Source organism: Cajanus cajan, chromosome 4 (genome assembly GCF_000230855.2).
Source record: "Cajanus cajan strain Asha chromosome 4, NIPB_CcT2T_4, whole genome shotgun sequence".
NCBI classification, from domain to species: Eukaryota; Viridiplantae; Streptophyta; class Magnoliopsida; order Fabales; family Fabaceae; genus Cajanus; species Cajanus cajan.
The window spans coordinates 68,280,242-68,297,531 of NC_138520.1; the positions used below are offsets into that span (position 1 = coordinate 68,280,242).

General features: G+C 28.0%; 1 protein-coding gene across 1 annotated transcript; it reads left to right on the plus strand.

Moving 5' to 3' along the window:
* The first annotated feature begins 11,423 nt into the window (after positions 1 to 11,423).
* LOC109816760 (Transmembrane proteins 14C) lies at positions 11,424 to 15,796 on the plus strand. The gene is made up of 7 exons (XM_020381872.3): positions 11,424 to 11,972; positions 12,048 to 12,447; positions 13,449 to 13,616; positions 14,597 to 14,643; positions 14,758 to 14,786; positions 15,227 to 15,329; positions 15,497 to 15,796. The coding sequence occupies exons 1-6, from the start codon at positions 11,751 to 11,753 to the stop codon at positions 15,315 to 15,317; spliced, it is 957 nt and encodes a 318-aa protein (XP_020237461.1). The 5' UTR covers positions 11,424 to 11,750; the 3' UTR covers positions 15,318 to 15,329; positions 15,497 to 15,796.
* The last annotated feature ends 1,494 nt before the right edge of the window (positions 15,797 to 17,290 follow it).

Sequence of the window (17,290 nt, forward strand, 5' to 3'; positions counted from 1 at the left end):
TTAAATTTTGTAAAAAAAAATAAAAAAAGTATCAAATCAAATGGGTTTAATAGCTTTCAAGTTTAAAAATTATTAGTCTAACTTGACATGATTGGCAAGTCAGATCAAGCCAAATTGATCTAATTTTTTTTCAGATTATTTTTTTGAAGCACAACCTATCAAATTTAATCATTTTTTACATTTTTATCTTAACTCAATCTAATAAAATTAACTTATATTTTTAATATACATACTGACTATTTTGTCCATATCAATAATAAATGTGATATTTTTTGACAAAATTGACATGAGTATAATTAGTTGCATTAACAAATTTTTGTATGAATATAAAATTGAATTGTGATAGAAATACGTCACATATGATGCTTAGATTGGTGAAACATATTTGTCAATATTACACCATATAAGCAGCCATACGTGTCTCAATCAAACCACTTTTAGGAAAATTTCAATCCATGAAGGTAACACAAACACTAGAGTCAGCCATCTTCTTTTGGTGATTTTTGTTTTGTAATGTTTGTCTTCAAGCTTCATGGTTCAAACATGAAACACCCACCATCAGGTTCTTATTTATGGGTCCAAGATGTTTGCACTTGGTCTTCGCTTTGATTTGACTTTGTTGCCCAAAATTGTCTAATAAATTGACTCTTTTGCTATTTGCCTTAGAAGGCACGAAAATGTAAGTGAGACTAACCAAGAGTTACGTTTTCCTTCTATTAATTTTCTGGCTTCCACACCTTAATTAAGCATCGTTCCTTTGTATCTGTGCCATCGAATTCACGTTCACATGCTTCTGATTTCAGAAGTGGTTTTAAGATTTGAGTTTTGTTTATTTGGAATTGTTGTGTTTTGCTTGTTTGTGGCGCAAATGGCGCAGGATCCAATCCAAGTAACCATAAAAACAAAACACCATTCTGTGAAAATTAAATGATAGCCTTCAAAGATTGTAAAATCAAAAGGCCCAAACAGTTATTTTGATGTTGGGCCATAGTTCTTCTAGTGTCCCATATGTCTTTAAAGCCCAAAAGTAGCATACACAAATCCCGTTGCCCATCCATGAATTGATGGTCACATTATCGAAAATTACTTTCTTGAAAATTGCTTATTTTGAAAAGTATTTTTTTGGTGGTACATGAAGAAATCAATTCCCATAGGTGGACATAAGTTTTGGCATCGCGACATATATGATCAATTAAAATACATCACCTATTCATTTGAGAGAAAATTCAAGCATATTAGGTATCCAAATCTATAGAAAATAAAAAAAAGTATGAAAACAGATGTAGAGTTTAGAGGCTAATATGATGAATGTTCAAAGATAGGATTTAAAGAATGATAAAAATGATGTGAAAATTAGGATTTAAAAAATTATGAAGATGAGAAGATAAACAATTTGTATATAAAGAAAAAATAAAGATAGAGCAATGTATAAAAGTAAAGTTTATATTATTTTTATATAATATAAAAGGATATTTTAGTAATAAAAAATTATATATAAAAAGAAAGATATATACTTATTAATTAAGGAAATAAAAATTTTAAAAGTCGCTTACATTGAAATAATGGGTTGTTCTTTCAAAATCAGGCATGAATGAGTTACATATGTCAAATTAGTCTACATAGTAAAATCACACCATTAACATATATCTTATACAAAGTGTGTGACATCTTCTATCCCATATGTTATTATACTCATAATATAAAAGAGATCATAAAGGATCTCAAATAAACTTTAATAATTCACAAAACTTCTTGGATAGAGGAAGTCACATCTATGATATTGAAAAAATGTTAAAACCAAGTGACTAACAAGTCATTACAAACAAAATAAATAACTTAAGTTATAAAGATAACACACTACCAAATTAAAACAAATCCTAACTATGAATTCAATGTCACATCCTATCGTAGCTCAACACTTCATCAACACACAAGATCTAAGTCTCACCTTCAACATCACTATCAACATGATTCTCGCCTGCAAAACACACAAGAACCATAACAATAAAAGAAAGGGGAGTAAAAAACATCTCACTCTGATTATTGATGTAAGATATAATCGAATAGCCATAAAAGTCTCAACACAACATATACAAATAAATTGGATCAACATAACATTAATAGTAATTATAACTTATGGACAAGTCAACATATCATCAAATTCAAGGTTCACACAAATGTAATGAACATGGACTTCACTAGCATACATGCATGTAGCGCCAATAAAAACACTTTAACACTGTCCAAAGTTTCACATTGAGTAGTCTAAAAGAACATGTTGGGGTCAATACATCACAACGCTATATATTAGGAGGAGATACATTTAAGCGTGACGAGACAACTATATTGTGCAAGATTCATCTCATGCACACAAACGAATAGAATTAGGGCTATCAAATCCAATTGTCTCTAAGGTCATGAATCCCTAAACTCACACAAGAGGGACCTTCATTGATAATGTATTCTATAATGTACACTTCACACAAAACTCTTTTATGCTTATGAGGCATGTCACATGAACCAATGAACTGTTTGTATCATATCATTATCACAATACATGTCATTCATATATCTCAAAAATACATCATTGCTAGACAATCATACCCAAACTTTATCCTAACTAAGCCTCAACTTAGACTTCGTGTCAGATAACCATCACATGGTCCACATGTATGAACATCGTACATCATCATTAAACAATCTCAAAAAGGTAAGCAAGATAATCAAGATTCACCCCTTCATCTACACATAAAATTTGTCACTTAATGATTGACTTATTACCCTCAACATTATGGATCATACACTTAACTAGATACCTTCAAATAAGCCAAACATCTCAAATTTTAAATACTTATTCACATGTAGAGTGGTGCTTACCAGGGAACACCCTACGCCTAATGCAAGACCCATAGAGAGCACACATTGCTCTTAATAGGTCCCTTGCTAGGTGTGACTACACTCACGCTCAATGAATTAGCACTAGGGAGCCCTTAAAACTCCCATGCCCAACATTTGAGCACAGAGAGCAACCTATGTTTTTTGTTTCTCTCATGCTTAGTGGCACCAATGCCATACCCAGTTTTGAAAGAACATGTAGAAAATGTGAAAATTGCATAAGTCATCCCAATTCTCAAAACTTGCATTCTAAACCATTAAAATCTTTATTAAAGCCTAATTTTGTACAATAAGGTCACTAATTGCACAAAATATCTTTATATCAAACACTATCAATTATTATCAATTTTCACCTTACTTTATAAATTTAGGGTTTTTTGCAAAAACTACGAGAACTCATAGATTCACAACCAATCAAATTAAGATGGAATACATGACACATACAATACAATAAACATCTAGAGAGCATAAAGGAATCACATGGAACATAAATTCACAATATATAAGTCAGAATTTGTGATTTCTCCCACAAAATACATAAGAACAACACCGAGATTGAGAGACAATCTAGCTACCCAATATACCCAAAGTAAGATTACTCATTCTCCTCTCTACCTCAAAGAACTATGAGAACTCAAAGATTCACAACCAATCAAATTAAGATGAAATACATGATACATATAACACAAATAACAACTAGAGAGTAGAGAGGAATCACATAGAACACAAATTCACAATATACAAGTCAAAATTTATGATTTCTCCCACAAAGCACATATGAACAACATCAAGATTGAGAGTCAATCTAGTTACCCAACATATAACTTACACTCTAGAGTAAAATTACTCACTCTCTCATTTACCTTGAAGAACATTAGATGAAGGTTGCAAAATTCCAAGGTGATCTCGTCCTTACTCTTTAGGCAGTTCTCCAATTCTAGATAAAAAATAATGTAAGCGTAAAATGAAACGTAACACTAATCCAACTTTTTAAAGCCTCCTTTTTAAAAATTAAATTCATTTTTCTTTTTATAAATTTAAATATAGTTAATAAAAAATATAATAAATACATATTTTTCAAATACACATTATAAAAAAAAGCCTCTTTGATTATTATCAAAACCTAATTACTTAATTAAAACTCTTCCATTAATTTTATAAAAAAAATTGTGTTAGAAAGTGTTAAACTATTACTATAATAAATATTTACATAATTGTATTATAACATTAAAATATCACTATAACAAATATTTACATAATTATATTATAATATTAAAATATTAGAATTAATGTGTTAGAACTTTTTTACTCACACTTATTACTCCTACGTGTATTTTAATTGTAATACTAGAGAACTAAGCTCCCTTACTTTTATCACTTGGAGTCTCGATAAATATCAGTGATTATCAGTTTTTATTATTCTTCATATTTTGTTCTACTTTTGACATCCAAACCAAAGTTGGTTGGTTTTTCTATTTAAGGATCATGTTTGATAATTAGGCCATGATATTGGATTTGCTTTCTGATTTGGGCATTAGTTCTTTGCTTTTGTTGTGAACCAAAAGGTAGTGTGTGTAATAAAAACAAGGTAGTTAGTTACTGGAATCCTATCCCTTTCTTGCACCTGTCGACTATCACTCTTGACCTTTAGAACCACGAATAAAGACCATTTTCATTTCAACTTCAAGCAAGTTACATTGCTAAATTAATCACTGCATGTAACATTCTCACTTATGCTAATATTGGAATTGGATTTTTAATCACTCATATTTTAGTATGTCAAATTGAAAATTAACTTTTTAGTTAAGTAATTTAAAAAAGAAATGTTTTAGTCTTTATATTCAAATTTTGCTAGAGAATTTATCAAATACTAATACATAAAATCTACTTACTAGTATTTTTGCTAGTAAAATCATCATATTAAACCTCATTAGTGTTGCATAATTGTTTCAATTTGTTATTTTTATAATATATATATATATATATATATATTAGTGATTTAATTGACTAAAATAATATTTTTAAATTTAAAAGACCAAAATTAAATTTGCTTTAAATTTGAAGGATCCACTTACTCCAAGTCTATGTTTGATGGAGGTGATTTAATAGGGAGGGAGATGGATTATAGTGGATTTGAAAGAAAAAAAACATTTGTGTTTTGTAGAGGATATTTAAGGAGAATTGTGAGAAAAATAGAAATAGGTTCCACGTCATTTATTATATCCTCTTTATTGAGAGGATTCTTGTGGAATTTGGGAAATGTGTAAAATTACATAATGCAAAAAATATTAATTCAAACTATATTGTAAAGTGAGAGTAAAATAATAATTATAAATATTAATTTCACTCTATTTCTCACTTAATTCCATTCTATCAAATAACTACAAATTTCATTATATTCCATTCTATTTTTTTACATATTTCTCATCAGATCAATTTTCACCTATTCTCTCTTATTCTCTTCTATTCCTTCCTTTCTCCCAACCAAAGCAAGAGTAAATTTACTTAAACTTATTACACCTAATAACTTATGTTCTACATTAAATTTTAATGATTTAACTATTAAATTAAAAGTTTTTCATTCAAAAATCAAGTTAGCAAGTTTTTAAAAAATTTGAAAACTATTTGATACTCTATTTCATCAATTCAAATTGACGGATAATTATAAAAATATTTTATATATTGGTTTGAATTAATGAAATGAGGTATTAAATAATTTTCAATTTTTTTAATAGTTTGTAAACTTGATCTATACATTAAGAATTTTTAATTCAACAGATGGATAATTAAATTTTGATGTAGAACATGAGTTATTGAACGGAGTAAATTCAAATAGATTTACCCTTCGAGTAAGTGGATTCCTCCTCTAAATTAAAAGATTTTATTGAATAGATCAAATTTGCAATTTTTTTAAAAAAAATTGAAAATCATATGATACTTCGTTATATAGATTCAAATTAACATATAAAATATTTTTATAATTATATGTTATTTAGAATTAATGAAATAAAATATCAAATAATTTTTATTTTTTTATATTTATAAACTTAATATATAAATCAAGAAATTTTAATTTAACAATTGATCCGTTGAAATTTATTATAAAACATGAATTATTGTATATAGTAAGTCGACCAATATTTACTTTTGAAATAAATGAATCATTTCTTATATATATATTGATTTAAATATGTATTTTTGGTTTATTACCAAGGAATTCATCTCCGTCGGACACAAAAACTAATCTCTCTCAAAGATTTGACAGACATTGGATATTAAAATTTTTGAGACTTTAGTTTATAGTTCTTATAATTAAAAATAATTTATTTTGATTTTACATGTATTATTTTTTTATTCTTATAATTTTATCATTTAATTCTTGTAAAAAATAAACAGTAAAGACTAAAAATAATAATAATGTAAAAATATTAAATTAAAACATATTTTAATTTTAAAAGTTAAAATGTAAGGTTTATAAAATTATAGAAATCAAACGAGTGCTTAGATAAATTTGTTTCCCTCCTTTTGTCATGTTCTTGGGTAAAGAATATGCTGGCCAGTTTTGATTTGGAGTGGCATAGGGACTTTCTAAAGACAGCATAATTTTGCACGCACAGTGTCCCTATAGTTGTACATGATTATTATTAAAGATATTTTTCATATTGAAAATATAAAATTATTTAATATTTGATCACCATGTCCATAAAAAAAAAGTAAATAAACGACTCAGATTTAAAGAAGGGTACATTCAATATTATTTTAATCAAAATGCTAACTAATAAGACCATAAAAATTATATTAACTTTGTTTCTAAATTTTACGAACGTATATTATACTTTATTATAATCAGAACGCTAAATTAGGAATGCCGAATGCGTGTGTTTAAAAAGAGTTTGAAAATGACTTTATAAACCTCATAATACAAATTTGAATTTAATAATTAAAATTTTCCGAGATTGTAAAGATTTTTTAATTATTTAAACAAATTATAATATATAGTAAGATTATACAGATAAAAAGTATGGTAAGATTATTATATTTTATAATAATAATTTTAAAATTTGTCTTGTAATTGATACTTGATAGTGTAGTTTTTTTTTTCTTTTCTAATTTGGTAGTATATAAAATATTAAATTGATGGTGGATAGAATTTAAACGCTTTAAATTTTATTGATGGAATTTCTCATGAGAAATTAAATAGATTTGACAATTAACAAATATTACTCCTGTCCTTGTAATTATAAAACGTAGTTTAGAAAAAAATTAATCCTTTTTAGAAGATATTTTATAATTTTAAAAAAGTAATAAATTGTTTTTTTTATATTTCTATTAAAGATTGTGAGAATGTGCTTTTTATCTCTCATTTTTAAACTTTTTTAATTAACATTTATCATTTTTATTGATATTGGTGTATAATGTAGTATAAGCTTTGATAAAATCAACTAACATAACTGGAATACTTTATAATGACTTATCATAATCTTTACACTTAATATAATCGACTACTATTAGCAAAAAATAAGTTACAACTACATAGGATTAATATATTTAAATAATATATATATAGCTAATCATCTATACACTATCAGTGTAAAGTTTTTTACACTAGCAACCAATTATATCTTTTAAATTATTTTATTTTATTTTTATTTCATTAAATAAGCAACTGACATAACACTATTAAAAGATATGATTAGTTGTGAGTGTAAAAAAACTTTACACTGACAGTGTATAGGTGATTAACTCATATATATATACATATATAAGAAGAATTATAATAATACTGGTATAATTTTTACTAAGTATTACACTGCTTAATAACCTTATATTAAATGTAAATTTTGTATATCCAATCGTTAGATTAAAAGTTTATGTCACTTTATATGTTTATATCAAATTTTGTTAAAATTGAACAATAACTTGAAGGTAATCAAAGTATTCATATTTTAGTATATTTTGAAATGAATATATTACGTTAATTATGTTTTATAAAAATGAAGTATCAAATCATTTTGGATTAATATAAAATTTTGTATATATGATTTAAGAGTAAGAAATTTTCAATTTAACGGTTAAATTTACAAAATTCACATTTAATATAAAGTTATTCAACGGTGCAATAGTTAGTAAAAGTTACAATGTTATTATTATAATCCTCCTATATATATATATATATATATATATATATAGAGAGAGAGAGAGAGAGAGAGAGAGAGAGAGAGAGAGAGAGGTGAAAAATTTAAACATCAATAGGAGGAAAGAAACAACTGCAAAGGCATAACATATGAGCAGTAAATCTATTCTTTCTTGTAAACACTCATTGTTCTATATTTATATAACATCTAAGTGAGACAAACATAACACTTATATAACCTTCATAGCTATTGTTATAAGGTTGAGTCTAAAGAGACTTGTCTTAAAAAAAACTTGTTTTAAACCTAAAGAGACTTGTTGTTAAAAGAATACTTGAAAAGGCAAGTCAAAGAATATTTAGGGTTGAACTATAAGTGATTTGTTGAAAGGATATTTGTGACTTTGTTTAAGGATATTGGAACTCAATCTAGTATGATTCAGAATTGAACGTAATCTCAGTGGTTGAGATGAACCAGTATAAAAATTCTTAGTGTTCCATTTAACTGCTCTTTATACCCCATTTGACTAGAGTTACCACTTCATTACAAAATATCATGCAAGTTTTTTACATACGTTATTCAATCCCCTTCTAATATTTATCCTTTTTTTTTCATATATTATGAGTAAGATTCTTCACTCATGCAAGAAAGGAATTTGTATACTATAAAAATAAGGATTTTTTTTCTTCTCGCTACATTTACCTACCTTATAGTCATTTAACACTTATATTTTTTATTTTTAAATTGCAAATTATTAACCATTTCCATATTTTCATTTTAAGATTTTATTTCAATATTAGAATTCCCTTTTTACGTTAAGACTTGATTATTTTTTTTATTATTTTAAATTTTTATTTCATATTATTTAATTTTTATCTCAAAACTTGATCACCTAGGGGACTAGGTTAATGCATGTCAATGTCATGATAAGTTCACACCTAAACTATGCTATACTCGATGGTGATACTAGATTTTCCTTGTTTGAGTGGTGACATCCGAGAAATAATGTATTTATGGATTCATATCCAAACCTAGCTCTTGATCTATTAGGCATGAAAAATATCATGTTACTTCAATAGGGTCAAACCACTTAGACTACCCATTTTGACGTAGGAGATCTTCATAGGTGAATGTGTGATGCTGATGATGTATTAATTGAGGTATATGTTTATCCTTTTGTACATTAGCTTACCCTTACATATTTCTTGGTGGTTGGACTATAATGATCATGTTTACATGAAAATATGGCAGGGTTAAACTGGACGTTTTGTCCTAGGTCCGGACAAAAAATATGATCTTGTTGTTCTCTTTAACAAATTTGTGAGTTCCGAGATGATTTTCTAGTTTGATTTGTTAAAGAATGAAATATTCAAAAAATTTTGTTGTTAATCTCAATAAATAATAAACATTTAATATATATGAGATAAATTGTATGCTTTATCTATTTTACAACATCTTACACTTTATTTGATAAATTTTTCAACAACATTTTTTGTGTCTTTTTATAAAAATATTTTATTTGTTAGCATTAAAATTCTAAATCAAAGAGATTTATGATTGTCTTTTGACTTAAAAATACACAAATTTATTTGATAATAAAAAAATATAAAATACTAAATAATACCAATAAAGACACGTAACAAGAAAAAAAAAAGTTGTCTTCATATTAAAAATAATATATATATATATATATATCATTTTGTACATATTATTTTATATCAATGGTTAACAAAAAAATTAATAATTAGAACATATTATATTATTATTAAAAATATTATCAATTACAGTTAATAATTTTTATATGTTAATCATCATAAAGAAATCAATTTTCTATTATAAAATTAAATTATCATTCACATATTTTCTTCTTTATAAAGAGTAGCTTAATACCCAAATTGCTATTAAAATATTTTTTTTTGATTAATACTTAAATTTATTTAAATAATATTAAGTATAATAAATTATTTATAGGTTATTTTTAAAATAAAAATAAATTAAATAAATTAAAATTAAAATTTAGATTTTTTTTTATGTTTAGATATTTATATTTTAACTCATATTATTGTCATTAATAAAATATTTCATTAAAATTTAGAATGAATAACAGATATTTATATTTATAAAAACATATATAAAAAAAGACAATCAATACATTCTCTAACATAATAAAAGGGACTACTAAGATATAATGGAATTGTAATATAAGTTGGAAGAGTTACATTCGATCTACCTATCAATTAAAAAAAATTGTATTTGTTTTGAACATATAAAAAAAACTGTCTAACATATTCGTTTATTTTATTTTATTTTATTTTTTATAAAAAAATTCAAGATTATGAGTAGGAACGAGGAACTCATTAGTTAAAAAATAAGATTTAATGTGTTTTTTTTAGAATTAAATGTGAGTTTGAATATACAGGAAGTTTTGTCTAACGAATTATGAGCCGTAAATTGTTAATACTTTCCTTCAAACACTCTTGCACACTTCTATCATTTATAGCATTTCCTTCTTCCAACAATAACTATTATTTAATTCAAGCATTAGATTGAAAGTTGTTTATTCTTAAATCATATATATAAAATTTTATATTAATTTAAGATAAACCCTAAATCTTAAACCTTAAATCTTATAAAATAAAATTGACATAATATATACATTTTAAAATATAATAAAATATTAACATTTTGATTATCTTTAAGTTATTCAATTTTAATAAAATTTGATATATACATATAAAGTTATAAGAACTTTCAATTTAACGATTGAATTTATAAAATTCACATTTAATATAAAGTTATTAAACGGTGTAATATTTGGTAAAAATTACACCGATGCCATTTGAACCTTCCTCGTTTATAATATATATATATATATATATATATATATATATATATTCTTTTATACAATTTTACTAAAAACAACTTACCCTTTTAATAAATATACATTATTTTTTATTATGGTGATTAAACAATTTATATAAGACAAATTATGAATTTTTTCAATAATACATTAAAAGTGAGAACATAATTTATTTTAAAATATTTTTCAAATATTAAAATTATATTCATTGTGGATAAAAACAGTATATTCTGACCAATTATAAAAAAATGTTTAAAAAAGTTAGATTAAATAATGTACTTCAATCAACATGCTTTGTTTGAGTCAAATTAAACTCTGCACATCAGTAAAGTCTCATATTTAAGCTTTTAGATAATAAAAATGTAATTAAAAAGAATTTTTTACTAAAAAGATTAATCAAATTCTTAAACATAAATTAATTATTAATAAATTAATAAAATTGAATAAGATTTCACAATTATAATAATATAATAAAAAAAACAAATATGAAAAAAGGGTGAGGGAAGTTAAGAAGAGAAGAAAAGGAAGTGAGAAAGGAGCATAGCATTTGCTTGGAGTTGGGAGATTCGGGGCCCAAGAGGCAAGAGAAGGTAGCGATGAAAACTTGAATATAGGCATAGGGAGGTGTCAGTGTCAGCGTCTGAGGACGAATTTCTCATTCTCGCAGCAACCGAACCAACCCACTCGCGTCTTGTGTTGTGTTGTGGCTGGTTTACGACTTTTCACAAACACCTCTCCTCCATTTCCATTCTTCACTCTACTATATAATTCTCTTCCACTTCGCTTCCTCCACCTTCCTTTCTCGTAACCTACGCCTCTCTCTCTCTCTCTCTCTCTCTCGCTCTTGTTCTTCTTCCATCACCATGACTTTCTCCATCGATTCCGTTTCGGTCTTAAACCCTAAACTCTCCCATTCCCATTTCTCTCTCCCATTCAACCGCTTTCCCCATTCCCTCAACTTCCACCCCTTACTCAAGCCCCGCCCTCTCAACGCCGTCACCCCCACCGGCCTCGCCGCCTGCTTCCTCACCCTCCACCGCCGGAAACCGCTCACCCTCGCTTCCGCAGCTTCGCACCAAGACTCGGTAAGTAAGACCAAAACCAGTTAGTTACAATGTTTTTTAATCGATTATTTGTGATTGGATTGGGAAACTGCGTAGGAGCACGGAGAGATTGAAGTGGAGAAGGCTCAGGGTCACGATGAGGAGCTCCACGCTGGCTCCGAGGAGTCGCAGGAGGCGTGGAAGCAGGTGCTGGACACGGTGAGGGAACAGGCGGTGAGGTTTCAGGGCGTTTCTCAGGAGGCCTATGAGTTGTACTCTCGGAAGGCCATTGTCATTCTCAAGGACACCACGGAGCAGTTGAAGGTGCTGGCGGATAAGACCAGGCACGAGCTGGGTGTGGCGGCCAAAGAGATCACTGAAGAAGGGAAAGGGTATTTGTCCGCCGCTGCTGAGAATTCGCCTGAGGTGAAGGACATTGTGGAGACGTTTACCACGCCTTCGGATGATATCCAGAAGTTGTCTGGAGTCAGGGACTTCTATGTTGGTGTGCCGTATGGTATGTCACTGTGTGATGGTTAAATTTATGTTACATGATGTAGGAAGTGTGTTGAGAGCTTTTGAATGTGTGATGATCCGTGATTCCTTGATATAGATGTTGTTTGTTGGAAAGTTGCCTTAATTGCGGCCTATCAGAATTGGTTGCCAATGTCTCAATTAGGTATATCTATGAAGGGGTTGACCAGAAAGAGCTTTGAGGTGTCAGCTCTTAGGGGTTGAGATCTCACATTGAATAGAGATAGGGCTTAAGTAGTGTTTATAAAGGTTGGATAATCTTCATCATAAAAGCCAGTTTTGTGGGATTGATTTAGAATTTTGACCCAGATTCTAAGATTGTTCATCATTTCGCATAGCTGGACTTGCACAACAAAGGAAAAATAACTCTGGGCTCAAGTTAGTTTATGTTTAACTTGACGAGAGTAAATGAGATAGTTCATATTATGGAAAATCCTGTTTAGCACTAGCGTTTTTTATATGAAAAGTGATTAATGGTAGTTTTCAAGCTGTTAAAATATATAATGCTTTATATTATTCTACTGGTGAATGGTCAAGCAGGACCCTTATTTCTTGATTTCCAATTTGTTAGGTTTTATAGCAAAGGATTCGAGCTGAATATCAATGCTCATATATTATAGATGACTTGTTAGAAGTGGTGGCAGCTAATGAGGATTAGAATTGATAGATGACAAGGATTAGCCTTTGATAGGAGTTATGTACATGCTGACAATGATTGCTACTAATGAGCATTATCCTCCAATAAAGGTTTAGAGTTTAGACATATAGTCCGTATGAGGAGTGATGTTGTGGGAATCTTTTTAGATGTTGGGATGATGTAAAGGGGCTGTCTTATTAGCTGTAATATAAGGACCCTATAAATGTCATCTCCTTAAATAACGATACAACTGTTATTATGCTGTTTGGGAAAGTCTTATTGTCCTTTTTCCCCTCTCATCTCATGTAACTGGTTTAATATTTTTGTTATATTCCTGTTCTTTGCAGGTTTGCTGCTTTCTCTTGGTGGCTTCCTTGCCTTTATGGTAACAGGCAACATCTCAGCCATAAGGTTTGGGGTGATTTTAGGTGGTGCCCTCCTGACTTTGAGTATTTTAAGTCTGAAATCATATAAAAGAGGGCGCTCCTCTCCTCTTGCTTTGAAGGGCCAAGCTGGTAAGATCATATGCTTTGTATTTAACAGAAGACACAGCATCCCAAAGAATTACAAAATTAAACATGTATGGGTTTGCTTAAATATTATGGACTACTTGTTTTGCTTTCAAATTCTCTTTTACTACTATTTTGATAATAAGCTATTAAACATAAAATAAGTTAATTGAAATACATCTTTTTCACTTTATTTCTCTTTTATTCTTATCCTTATTTCTCTCCTCTTTATTTGACTCCTATTCTAAACAAAGCCTAAATGTGTTATAAGAATATGATAATTAGCCCATTTTTGAGAGCATATTATTTTGGGAATGATCATTTTTCTAAAATTTTCTCAACAAGCTGAAAAAAAAGAGATTACTTTCTCAAAATAAGTTGAACCAAACTTGCACAAATATCCTCATTTGGTTTACAATAGTATTGTACTATTATGCAATAGTCTCCTAATGACTATTTTTTCTATTCACAAAATTTGAACCAGAGATTCTATTTGTATTGATTTGTTTTTGGTTCACAGTATTTTAAATTTTAAATATTTAACAAATTCTATCCGAATATATTATGATTAAAGAAACAAAACATTCTGTACACTTCTCCAGATGATGACATTATGTATCCATCTTTAATATTTAAGACAACATCAACTTTACCACCTATTTCATGGATTAACTAACATGGGATTATTTCAACTTTATCGTGATATTGAGTTTTGAGTCTTTAGTATATAGTTGCATTAAATACTAAAAAAGAAATAGGTTTTGACTGTAATGGTTCTACTCAGCTCAAACAAAATTGTCTTCCATAGTTCCATAGAAGATACTTGTGGTCTCATACTAAAAAAAAGTCAACTTTTTTTCTTCGTTTTTTCATAATCTAATTATGTGTATTGGTTTCCAGACTTGCTGTATATTTATCTTCAATTATGTGTATTTGTTTGTTTCTGTATCTTGAAGCTTATTTTAAATTACTTGTTGGACTTGCAGCTATAGCAAGTATATTGTTTCTGCGGGAGATAAGCTCACTAGGCAAAGTAAGGCATTCTTTTCATTGAATATTTATCAAAATTAATTTTACTTTCCTGCCAATAGAATGAAAATTAGTTTCAAACTTAGATAGTTTCTCATTATACTTTTCTCTTCCTCAGGGATCGTCTTATTTCACTGCCTTGATCAGGTTCTTGAATCTTTATCATTATTTAACTTCTGTATAAACTATTTTGTCTTTGGTCATTCCAACCTAGCATTTATTAATAATATCAGTAGCTTGCTTCTATTTCATGTTTAGCACAAACTTAGAGAGTGTTGGATTAAAACCGGATTTTATTAATAGTATGAATGGTGAGGTCTCTCATGACATTGAGTATCATCCAAAAAATGTTTGTTAAATTGGAAATTTGTAATGTTGAAATTTAGCTCCTCTACCAGAAGCTTTCAAACCTATAATGGTTCTTGCAAGAGACACTAATGGAAAACTAACACGAGCTTTCAATTAAACTGAAAATGTAGGTTGGAAATGGAATATCATTTGGTCCATTCCCAATCTTTGGTTCAATGAATTGATCCTTCATATTGATTAATATTTCGTTACGTAACAACTTTGTTTCACATCTGCAGTGGTGCAGTGGCGTCATTCTATGTCTATAGAATATTACTGGAACGTAATCAACAAAAGGGCTCAAACTTGGAAACTGAATCAGGAAACTAGTTTTATGAAAAGGTTAGTAGCCTATTAAATTCATAGATACTATTTTAATCTAAAAAACCTTCAGGTGAACAAGCAAGAGAAATGCTGTTTTTACCCTTCTCAACAACATATGCTCTATTGTTCTTAAAAAATGCACTTTTGATTGTACTGTCAATGTAATTTTTCTGTTTTCCAATCAGTGTAAAAAATTGAAGATCTGCGTGAAGATCAGGTAGAAAACTGGAGATTTGCTTGAAGATGGTCAGAGTAAATTTTGGTGATCATTTTTTTACGTAGTTTTTAACGGGCTGGGTCATCAAGACCAAAGACACACTGCTGAGGATTATGGTTTTATACCTGGAAAAATGGGGCTTGAGGAGTCTGGATATAATTTCACCTGTAGTTTCATGTTTAGTTGTGGTTTTTCTGGAAAATTACTAATATAATACGAATAACCTCTCTGAGGTGAAATATTACTAAAATCTAGATATATTTTAACCTTTTTGGGCCTTCTCTGTCTTTGTCAGCATTTCCTTAATCTCCCTAATCTGGTTTGAGCTGCAGACGGTGGCTTGGGGAGAGTAACCGTGACAGGTTATAGATTCTAATATACAAGTTAGGAATTCAATGTTGGAGAAAAAATTAGATGTGTTCTTTAGAGCTTTGTCTTAAACTTGCACTTTTAAAACATTAAAATAGGTACTAGCTCCCTGTATTTCTCACCCACGAAAGTGAAATTTAAAAACTGACAGTTGCGTAAGCCTGGATGTATGTATATTCCACTCCCACTTAAGTTGCCTTTGTAGCCTTTTTTTTTAACAATAAGTGATACACAAAAATTCAGCAGTTATATAATATTTTTATATCTATCTTTTCTCACATGATTTATTACTGTCTTACAATGATGACAGTTTTGATATTTAAAATATAAGGAAAAAAATAAGGAATGATGTTCTTTTATTGTAACATTAGCTTCTTTTTTTTAATGTGTCTTTTATAAATTATTCAATTAAAAATAATATATTTATTGAGAGAATGAATTATTTTAATAAAATTATATCAAGAAATGATATATTTATTGTTATCTTTAATGGGTGTAGAAACTTTAAACTGAAGTTAGCATAGAGACTATCACAATTTATTTTTTGGCACATACAGTTGGAAAGGTGTTTTCTGCAGTTTTATTGTTTAAAAAACTATCCGTGTATATAAACACCACCAGTTTATGCAAATTTTATAATAGTATCATGAATGTGTTTTATAAAATTATAAACTATTAAAAAGTATATAATTATAAGCGATTAAAAGGTATTTCTCTTTTTAAATGTACATTATAATATCTAAAAGATATTTTATAAAATTGTTAGTTACTAAACTGAATTTTAGAATGAGAAATTATGAATTATTTATAATATTTAAAAATACTTTTTTTAAGAGACAAATTATATGAGAAGATATTTAATATAATTAAAATTGTATTAAAAAAATATTTTTATTAAAATAAGATAAAAATTAGTGTTAAATTTATTAAGTGATCAAAATATTTTGATATTTTTATTTTTGACATATAATCTTAAATAAACTATAATATTACACTTTTTTAGTTGAATTTTAAGTAACAAATTTTAAAAATTGTAAAAATCAAACTAAACCAAATTCCAAAGATTGATTTAATCTGATTCGAATTTTATAATTCATTCGCATCAAATTGAATTCTACTTAATTTTTTAAAAAAAAATTATGACAAAAATTGAACTAAATTACACCACCAACAATTACAGTAATAACTATGATAGAAAGTCGGTTGCAAACTGTGAGAGGTGATGACTGATGAGGAGGAGGCATGAGAGTTACAATAAAAACAGCAATTTGAAAGTGAAGAAGACAGACTCTGTTTAACTACGATGAGGATTGACTTTTAACATAAGTGAGCTCGTTTACATCCAGGCTTATGAGAAATAAAAACACGAGACTAGTATTGATAGCAATTGTCT

Coding starts and splice junctions, on each gene's coding strand:
- LOC109816760 (XM_020381872.3), top strand. CDS start 11,751: ATGACTTTCTCCATCGATTCCGTTTCGGTCTTAAACCCTAAACTCTCC. Junction 11,973..12,047: donor CAGCTTCGCACCAAGACTCG/GTAAGTAAGACC, acceptor GAAACTGCGTAG/GAGCACGGAGAGATTGAAGT. Junction 14,644..14,757: donor AGATAAGCTCACTAGGCAAA/GTAAGGCATTCT, acceptor TCTCTTCCTCAG/GGATCGTCTTATTTCACTGC.